The 10,775-nt window shown below is 47.5% G+C and overlaps 1 protein-coding gene across 1 annotated transcript in view; it reads left to right on the forward strand.

Annotated features, from left to right (window-relative positions):
• The window catches only part of T265_06467 (hypothetical protein), a gene marked incomplete at both ends in the record, with an annotated part of 18,140 nt that overhangs the window by 3,778 nt on the left and 3,587 nt on the right, over positions 1-10,775 (forward strand). The window contains 4 exons of the mRNA XM_009171735.1: positions 1,275-1,424; positions 1,460-1,568; positions 4,186-4,376; positions 8,880-9,055. Of these exons, the coding sequence (XP_009169999.1) occupies positions 1,275-1,424; positions 1,460-1,568; positions 4,186-4,376; positions 8,880-9,055 (626 nt within the window). The remainder of the gene's footprint in view (positions 1-1,274; positions 1,425-1,459; positions 1,569-4,185; positions 4,377-8,879; positions 9,056-10,775) is intronic.

The following is a 10,775-nucleotide window of genomic DNA, read 5'->3' on the forward strand; positions in this document are numbered from 1 at the left end:
TGTCATTACGCTTTCCAGGCATCGTGAGAGACTAGAATCTGCCAAATGCGAATAGCCTTTGTTCTCTCATTTCCCTATTCGGTAATTTTTTTCTTGATATTAGTCACCCTGGATGCTTGTGGCGGAGCGGTATCGGGCTTCTGCTATCGGCTGTATTCGGCATTCTGTTCGGTGGTATATCGGTAGATACAGTGGGGGCAAAATGTCCGACAATTAAATGTAAATAACTTCTCGTGGCGAATATCCCCGGTGAGCTCACAGCTATGTCCAGTTTCGAGGAAGTTCGGTGTTAGTGTTCATCGTATTGTGCAAAATAACCATTCACTGAAAAAGGTGAAAAGCAAACGTGCTTATGAAATTAGTCACGAATTCATATTTTCCTTAGACGAAAACTAGATGATCCGCGAGGTCCTTTTGAGAAAACATCAGTGAAATACCTTGATTTTAATCCCCGTGCATATCGGGTCTGGTGTCGTCGGGCGTCGACGCCGCTTGATTTCAGCGTTACTAACAGCTACTTAACCTTCCATCTTATACTTGAGGCACCACCGAAGGTGTTTTCCTGCGGTATGAGATCGGCTTTGGGTTTATGGTAATGGCAACACCATTAGAGAAGGCCGGTTTGCTAACCTGAGAGGATCCGCATCTTCCAAATGGGTGTTTCTTGGACGACCCCACTTGTCTTTTTCTGAAGTCCCTGCGCCTTGCACCTTGAACTATTACTGCCGATAGACTTGAACTACATCCATAAATTTCCGTTGGTATCTAATGCGAGTATTTTTTTTCACTATGTGTATTCGATGCTCAGCTTATCGAAGTCTTTGTTATTGTGACCCTAATCAGCCCTGTCAGTGTCTAACGGAATCATGCTTTCTGTGTATCATGTTTTCCAGCGCGAACCTCCGTTCTCGGCGTTGTGTGCGATCGCAACCATTGTCCCGTTAAACTTTTGCGCTGTTGTTGGTGACTTCGAACAGATTGCTGACTACATCCCTTTATGTCTCTTGTCTTTCTGCTTTGTTTTTGCTGATTAGTTACCACGATTTGCATCAGGTGAGCAGCTAAAGGGCATAGCTTGCTCGGGCTCCACATGAATTCCTTAGGCCCTGGTATCGTTCGTCGTCCATCCAGTTGAAGACGTATTCCGTGAAGGTAACTAGCAGGTTACCTCAGTTCTAGTGCTAATTGTCCGCTTTCTCTAATCTGATTGATATTTTTCTTATCCATGTTAGCTCGCAAACCCTAGGCCTATCTTACTGGCGCTTTCGCTTTAGGTTTTAGAGTTCTTCAATAAGCATGCGGAAGTAAGGTGCGTGCGGATGGCGGGAACGGAATTCGACAGAGCCGCCTATGTGGAGTTCACGCAACAACCGTCCATCATCAAAGCGTTCGGCCTTATGGGTGCAACGCTTAATGGTCGTCAGGTATGTCCTAGATGTGCTCATTCAATCTGTTTCAGATAATGGTCCAACACTCCAACTGCGCTATCATCAAGCCAGCCAGTAATTTCCCTTACTTTGATGAGGCCAGCAAGGCCGCCGCCGCGGCAGATGCCAAAACAGACCACCGTAAGTTGAAAGTTCTTATTTTTTTTAACACGAACTCACAACTAATGTTGGCACGCTTCCCATTCAGGACGTTCCTCGTCTACCTCTGATACAGTTGCCTACTACCGTTGTGACGCAGTTCACGATTACACTAGCAGTCTACTGGTCGGGCCCAGAGTGTTTGATTAGACATCGTTCTCAATGACAATATTACACCAGCAGTATACGCTAGCGATTAACTGCGATGGATCCTTTTGTCTGTAAGGATTATTGTAGTAAATGGAATGTGATGCTATCACGGCGCTCAAACCTAAACAAAACGGTTGTGGTTCTCAGCCAGAACCTTTGGCTCAAAAGTCTAGAGCTAGAGCTAAACTAATGGATAAGCAGAATCTCATGGAACAAATTGCCTTATTTGTTTCAATCCCCAACATAGAGACCCAGGAGACCATTGACCATCTTGTTAGGAGAGGAGATACTGTGCTGGCGTCCGCTAGTAAAACTCATTGGGTTACTAACGTTCAGAAACCACCGCACCACGATGATGTCCATTCTCTTGGTGACTAGGTAGTAGGGTCAGGTGGACCATGCTTTTAGCTTCGCGCCACTTGACCGCGATTAATTGGCAAAACTAATTCGATAAAGTGCATTCAAAATGTGCACCTCTTATGAGACACTGCATTATAGCTCCTGAAGATTAGTAGATAAACGAGAAATAGGGGCTCTCGCTAGGTGGTTAGACGCATCCGCAATGGTTAACACTGATTCGCAATTTGGTTTCTGTGTACGCCGGTTCAAGTTGGTGACTGAATGCGAAATAGCGTTGTTACAATAACGATCTACCTGATGATCTTTGAAAAGGTCGAGACCTGTGATGGGTTGTCCACGTGTTTTCCGGGCCTCATCCACACTCCGCATCCATCGAATAATGCGCTACAATAATCGCATGCATCAGTCCCCTAACCATTGTTTCGTGTGTAGACCATCGCCCAGAAAAATGAGCCACAATAATCTCTCACCAGGCCTCGATTATATGATCTGCCTTACAGTCCGTACTCTGTCAAAATCGACAGCAGGCATCTCTTGCTGAAACCTCGAGGGTTGAAATACTCCCGGGACGTTCGCCTACACACTGAGTATGCGGACGTTATTGCTCTTCCTGGTCCAGATCTATCGAAAAAGCAAAGCACTTTAAACAACTCACTAAATTCTGCCGCATGGTTTGGACATGGTGGTCGCGTGAAAGAAGCGACTTCCATCACGCGTTTGGCACAAAGGACAGCACGACTTTAACCCTAGATTGCCTCGTAATACGATTTCTCCCAGTACGAGGTCCCGCTGTCCCTCATCGATATGATCTCCGTTATTCTTGACATGGTTGAAGCTTTAGGAACTGAATTGCGGGCATTATAGCACGTAGGATCATTACAGCGTAGAATGCAGGCCGCGGATGACGAATCAGAGGATGATTGGTCTACTGGACCGTACCAACTCAAGAATGATGATCATCTTATTCCTCTGTATTGTAAGGTTTGCCACATCCATACCTATGTTTTCACACATTTGGGAAAGAATAACTGTGATCAAGTATCAGACCTGGTCGGATCTACATCTCTAAACGACTGCCTTTTTGGGCGACTTCAGTGCCCGGGTTAGCAGAGACTCGGAAAGCTGGAGTTGAATCACTGAACGACAACGGTGGAAGACTACTATCGATGTGTCCAACCTTCGAACCCTTGATATCAGGCACGTTGTTCGTCAGAGGGGACAAGCCGCTTATCATGTGTACTCAACAAACAAGTATACAGATACATAATCGGGGAGAAAAATCATTCAAGTGAGAAAACTGAGCCGTCACAAAGGGACGACCTTACCTCGGTGTGACGGTTTGCGCACCTCAGTGACCCATTGAGCTATACTGAGGGGAGGGGAAGGGGGCGTTCCCGCAACAGTCAGACTCATACCAGGTTGGTCAATGGTTAAGGGTCTGTTACACAAGGTCTCCTTTGCGCACCCAGTGACCCATTGAGCTATACTGAGGGGAGGGGAAGGGGGCGTTCCCGCAACAGTCAGACTCATACCAGGTTGGTCAATGGTTAAGGGTCTGTTACACAAGGTCTCCTGGTATTTCCCGCCAAACACTGCTGCCTCGCGGTTAGGCTTTTAAGCCAAAGGCTTTGGTTGAAGACCCTAATCACCCTCACACTATCCTATCCCACGTACAACCATCAACTGCACATATACAAATAAGCTCATGTCACATCGGCCGTCACGTGGTGCCATCAGCCGGATCGCCTTAGTTGCTGCATACAGCGGGGTGGGTAAGGGAGAACAGACTATTGCTGACGCCTCACTTCTTTCTCCCTCATACTTTTTCTTCCCCATCTCCCATCCCCATTAATAACTCCTTGTGGGCCCGGCATCTAGGACTGATGACTCCGTTCGTCATGCATCGGTTTTGTATGCAGCGTCTCGTCACATGGCACCGACATCCTCAGCTATCTCCAAATCAATCTTCAAGCCTCGACACCCAATCTATCTGACCGCGTTCAATGTTCGCACTCTGAAGCAAGCAGGAAAACAAGCTGCTCTTGCTATCACACTGTGCCGCTTGGCATTAATGTGCGCTGTATCTCAGTAACAAGAATTGAAGTTACAAGCACAGTGATTGAGCTAACCGCCCCATCACTCTCTCCTCGCTTCCGGCTACGCACCTCTGGTGATCCAGAGGCTGCTGCGGCCGGATGTGCAGAGGTCGGTGTCGTGCTGACTCACCGGGCGGAAGTATCCTTACTTGACTGGATATCCGTTGATAGTTGCCTCTGTGCGGTTCGTCTGGCAACGTCTGTGAAGGAGTTTCATAAGCGGCAAGTTGATAAATGTCTGTTCATCGCCTTCATCCCAACTGACTAGCTCCGACGCCGGTAAACACGCGTTTGATGATGCTATGAACGGTTTGTTGTGGTGAGCAAAAGTTCAGATATCGTTTTGGTTGTTGAAAATATGAATACACAAGTGGGCAGGCTTAGCATATCTCAGACTCAGTTGGGAGGTTGACATGGATTGGACTCGGTGCGTACGGACAATGGGGAACGATTGCTTCAGCTGTGTGCTGATCGCAAGATATTTTTATGCAGTACTAACTTTCGAAATAGCCGAAGTCGTCTGGCCACATGATGTCCCCCAACGGCAGGCCGGTCTCAAACTCAAATCAGTCACATTGCCATCAGTTACCAATGGCGCGGATGAACAACGTACTGTCAGTAATTTGGGAAGCATTTGTGGATTTCGACCACGCGTTTGTCCGGAGTCGCTTCTCCCTATGTTTTCCGGGGCCGCTTAAGATGTGGACAAATCGCCTAGGACCTAAGAGGCTGCGACATCCGGATATTAGACGAGCCTACCAGAATCATCTTCTGGAATCTCTTCCGAGGGTTCCACCATCAGATATGAACTCAACTCTTGCATAGCGCTGGGAATTTTACCTGCGGCACGACACCGCCAAGCGCACTCAAGCACTGCATATTAGACCGAATTTTGGCGCTTTTTTAATCTCAAAGAAATATCACAGCCGGCCCGGAGCAAAACTTGATGCGACTTATCAGACGTCAAGTGAAGGTGAGCGTGAATATCTCAGATAAAGTAGAAGGCCCCAACCGATGGATCAAATATTTCGAACAACAATTGTCATGGCCACCAGCTGTCACTCATCTGGAGTCTATGGATGGCGTAGAACTCTGGATAGTGAACGTTGAACCACCTACGGCCTCGGAGGTTTACGACTGCATATGTTCTCTAAAGCGCCACTGAGCATCTGGTCCGGATGATCTCCCACCCACACTGTTCAAAGACGGGGATGAGGTCCTCAGTCAGCACTAGTCTATGTTTGCTTGCATTTGGGAAAAGGAGTCTGCCCCAGACAAACAACGAGAATCGGTGATAGTGTCCGTTTTCAAAAAGGGGGCGCGTAGTGAGTATGGTAACCACAGGGGGATCAGGTTGACCCCGGTCGTAACGAGACCGTTGGTGACAATTGTGCTTCGTTGCCTTACATAGCTTGGTGAGACACTGACTCGAGAACAGCAAGCGGGATTCCGGCCTGGTAGGGGTTGTGTTGACCAAATCTTCACACTGCGTCAGGTGCTAGAACAACGCCATACGTATAAGCAACCCACAATTCTAGTGTTCCTGGATTTCCAAGGTGCATTTGTCTCGGTTGACTGGTCTGTTCTGCTTGACACGCTTGCCCAACAAGGACTGCCCGTTATGTTTGTGAAATTAATAGGTCTCCTGTATTCTCAGACTTTCGGATGTGAGATTAAACGGCGAGCTCACCGAAAGCTTCTGTACACAATGCAGTATCCATCAGGGATTCTCGCTCTCCCATTTCAGGAGACGAACGTTAGAAGGTCTCCAATTTTCTCCGACTTTCAGATAGCTTGTGACGGAAACGTCGATGTGGAATATTCATTTGCTAATTTGAGACTACTATGGCGTCAGAATGGTTTATCCCTGAATCTGAAGGGATGTGTGTAACAAGCTACAGTACGGGCTGTTTTGTTGCATGGCTGAGACTTGACCTATTAGAGCAGCGGAATTGAGACGTCTTCAGTTGTTCGACAATCGTTGTCTCAGAACCATAGCTCATGTAGTTTGGCGTCGGCGAATCCTTAACGAGGCAGTTAGAAAGCGCGCTTTCAGTTGTGCGGCGGGTACTTGCATCGAAGAATGTGTCCAGCACCAGAAACTGCGTTGGTTTGGACATGTGTTGTGTATGCCGAACCATCGTTTGCCGAAGAGAGTGCTGTTTTCCATGCCCGATTCAGAGGTGGCTAACCCTCTACTTAGCAGAGGAGTATGATGGAGATCACGAAACACTTGGGTACTCTCGGTGCTACTGGCCTTCCAGGATGGGGACCGCGTGATCCTCACTGCGCCTGGTTGGAGAAGCTGCGTGATATGGTTGCCAACCGATGTCAGTGGCGTTCTTGTTGTCAGTTTCTATCCAGATTGCCTGAATGAGTGTTTGGAGGTTTACATGATTATATAGACCATGCCTTTGCATAGACCATTAACTCGTAATTCTCACTATATTTTCAGCTCACGTACTACGGTTATTGGACGGTTAAAGCATACATTACGCCCTTCTATTCTGTCTTTTATTCTCGTGCTGGAACTGCTCGACCCGTAACAGGTGTAAGCACCCCGAAATGTTCACAGTAAGCCAGGACTAAGTCCCTTCCTCGTCCACCCTTATTCTATTCTGTCATTCTCGTGCTGGAACTGCTCGACCCGTAACAGGTGTAAGCACCCCGAAATGTTCACAGTAAGCCAGGACTAAGTCCCTTCCTCGTCCACCCTTATTCTTTTCTTCACAATAAGACTTTCAAATAAATCTTGTTGTACGACAGCGGAGCACCGATGTTGAACACTGATGTCATGCTGTCGATGATGACGAGAAAACTGAAGGAGTTCTGTGAAGTCCCCAATGCAGTGGCTGGTTGGTGACCAAGTCCCAAAGAAATCCTGTAGGCCTAAACACTAACACATCCATACAGCTGCCTTGGGCGCAATTCATCATCATCAGCCTTAAAAACCGCGTTCTTGTGCAGTGGTTACAACTCACGGTTTCGTTCGCCGATGATCTGGATAGGTAGGGATGGATAGATACGCATTGGAGTTGGTAGATGCTATAGTTTATTCGTGAATACAGAGTTGGCATTATCATTGGACAGGTTGCTATGCAGTGTAGGCAATGGTGCCACCGGGAGCGCTACTGAACAATGTCTGACAATGTCTCCAACCATCGGTGTGCCCCGTCTCGGATTCCCATTCAGGTAGTCGGCAATCACTAGGCCGAATGGGTCTGCTGATAATGGCTTTCATACCTCGTTGGCTCGTTTCCACCCTTCATTTTGTTGTGCCAAGGGACTTTCAGAAAATGTCGACCAAGCCAGCGGAACGTATGGAATGTGATCAGTTCATCTGCTACGGTTGAGTTATTCCTTCCAACTACTGTTCGCTGTACTTCAGGACTACTTATCCGGTGTTCCCGCTAAAGTCGCGGGTGCTCAGCACCCGCATTCGATGTCTTCGGAGCAGGCGGAATTGTTTTGATGAGGAGGCTAAGCAATATCTCTCATGATTCAACAGAAGCATTTAGCGTTCGTCGAAACCCCCAAGATCCGGCAGACAATGGCCCCGTATCAGTGAGTTGGACTCAGCTTCCAGGAGGGGACAGCAAATAGTCTGTCAACCAGGATCTGATGTCGATCATCAGCATCGGTGGCGAACGCTGGTTTTATGCAATCGGTTTTGACGATAGAATTGATGAAACCCGCCGCACGAATGTGTCAGTGCTGAACTCTTCAGAGACTGCGATAGCAAGAACATATATGTGGGTTGCAAACAGCGACATCACAGTTTCCCCACAACGCCAACTCAACGGCATAGTAGGGTGATAAGGTGCTTTCAGCTCATAATTATGACTGTCTAGTTGGTTGAACTGCTAGCAAGTGGTATTGGCAAGTAGCTATACCAGGATCGGGAAACCCACTTTTGTTTCCTTTGAACTTAGTCGTTTATGACGATGCAATATCGGTCCCCCCAGGACTACCTCGGTGAGGTGCAATAGATGTGATAAGAATTTGAGACATTCGCTGATCGTTTGCCGTCACTTTGATGTATGCTTGTGTATATTCCTGAGGTAGAGGCGCCGTATTTCCCAAGCCAGAGCACATCCTCAGTGATTAGAGTGCAAATCTACTGACCTGAAGGTCCGTAGTTCGAACCCGACTTCTGCCTCTCGACTTCCCCTGTCGACGTGGCAGTATCCCGGCCCTCGTGCTTGCTTCGTGTGGCATGGCAGCTGGGCACCGAAAAAGGTGTCACAGCTGAACGATTTTTTCTTTAATGTATGTGTAAAGAAGCTCGCTACGAACAGCTATGTGGAACCTGATGCATTATGTATAGTGAATGGCGATGTCGCATCGCAATTGTTTGTGAGGTTTGTTACATCAGTTATCCGTTTTGTGAGAAATTTCATTGTAGGTTGGTTGGAAGTTGGGTTCTGGCACTACATCACGACGGCATAACTCATCCTCACTCAAATACAGTTCAGTTGGTCTGTTCAACTCATGGCAATACTGCTGGACGAAGTCCTAACCCCCCACCCCCTGGCCGCTCACATTTGGTATACATACGGGCGATTATTCATCATCATTATTACATAAGATCATCATATCTGGGTTTGCTTGCAATGTAATTCAAACAAAATGTTCGCCTCTAATTTAAGTGAGACGATCCTGTAACTGCTGCCTTACAATTTCGTAGGCCGAGGTCGCAGCCGTTCTCGCTCTCGAGACCGTCGTTCGAGATCACGCCGGAGGTCCAGCTCACGTCGGCGTCGAAGCCGGTCGCGTGACCGGCGAAGCTCACGTTCTCGACACAGCCGAAGGCGATCACGTACCCGCTCGAGGTCACATGGACGCAGGAGGCATTCCCGTTCTGTGAGTCGCGATCGCCGCCGCAGCAACCGTGGACGGTCCAAGTGAGTTTGTCAACATTTTCGATTTCATACATTGACGTAAGTAGTGTGGTTTTTTGTGCTCATCTTGTGTGCGTTGTTTTCCTTTGAAATATCCCCCAAGGATTAATGGTTTTCCTGTTGTTTAATCAGTTGCAGTTTGTTCGCGTGTGTTAGGTGATGTGTTGTCTCAAATTGATACGGTTTGTTTTCTTGGGGTCAGCTCGGCTTATCTTGATCTAGAAAACTTAGACAATCCATCTAGGTTACTAATGGCCAGTGTGCTTGAGTGAATGGTTTCCGGGACTTGGGACTAAATTCGAAAACTGCTGACCATCGACATCAGTAACTTCACCAACAGCACTCAACTCTTGCACAGTTATGTCTTTTTGCGTGGCGAAACCTATTGTGAAAAATGAGATAATAAGCAGGGAACTTGTGCTAACTTACCGCAGACATCCTTTGTTCACAGGCATTTAAACTCAGTCAAACAACTGAAGACTAGCAGAAAGAATGCTAAGGAGAATGGTTCGCAGCCTTTTCATCCACATACAGGGTCGAAATGCACACTCCAATTGAGGTGGACTAAATAAACATTACGGAGACTTGCAATCCCGGGAGCTTTCGGGACTCGACGTGTCCACCTTTCTGCAGTATCGTAAATTTGACTTCAGTGGACAACCCCTCAATTTACAAAACACATCGTAGTTTATCATACTTGATGCGGTCCGTGCATGGAGTTCCTTCTGCATTATCAGTCATCCGTTCGCTGTTCACCTCATTTGATTTGCTGATATCGGCATAATTGATTAGAAAACGCAATTATGGCCTTTTAGGTTCACGCGCTGAATTTCACTTGTAAGCAGCTCGTGATATCATTTCCGATTATGCGTCTGCTACCCGCCATCCCGGTCCCTTGGGTTGAATTACCGGTCGTTCAAGCAGCTTCTCAGGTGCAACATGTATTGGATTACTTCACATTGCGGCTCGCCCTTTACTGTAATTTCTGTTTATTCTACTAACTGTTTGTGAATAAAAAAAACTCATCAGAGTCAATACAACTGCCGGAATAAAAGTTATTTCACAGGTCGTACTGGTGTGCCTTTGGTGGGCTGGCATCCGTTCCCGGGTTAGCCGTTTACATCGGATTACAGCGATGGACGCTTACCCACAGTGGGTAATGCCTCATGCGGTTTGCGCTGAACTGCGTGTGCAACCGGCAGTACTTGTACTCGGTGTAAACCCGGAGAGAGGGGGGAAGGCGGAAGGGTGAACAGCAAGGGGCAGTTCTAAAGCCATTAGCATGCCCCACAGGTGGCCATAATTTTCAAATTCTGCGGAAATGACCGAACAATTGGGACCCGCAGGGTGACCTGGTGGCCCGAATATTGATATGTATCGGGATCGGGTACGATCAACGGTTATACGCGACCTGAGAACGAGCGCACAACTCCCCAGCTATGACGCGGGCCCAACCACTCCTAGCGCAGACAGAGAAGAAGACCAGGCCTTCAGAAGAGGGCTTTTACTGCCTCAATCAAAGGCGAATTACAGTGAGAGCAACGTCGTATATATATATTTCGAGCGACCTTGGGGAGCGATAGGTCAGTTAATGCACACAAAGTATAACTGGCCAATAGAAAAAGAGCGCGGTCTTTACGGATTAAGGTGCAACATGGCGGAAAAGACGCGAAATTTAAAAT

This window comes from Opisthorchis viverrini, assembly GCF_000715545.1.
Source record: "Opisthorchis viverrini unplaced genomic scaffold opera_v5_137, whole genome shotgun sequence".
NCBI classification, from domain to species: Eukaryota; Metazoa; Platyhelminthes; class Trematoda; order Opisthorchiida; family Opisthorchiidae; genus Opisthorchis; species Opisthorchis viverrini.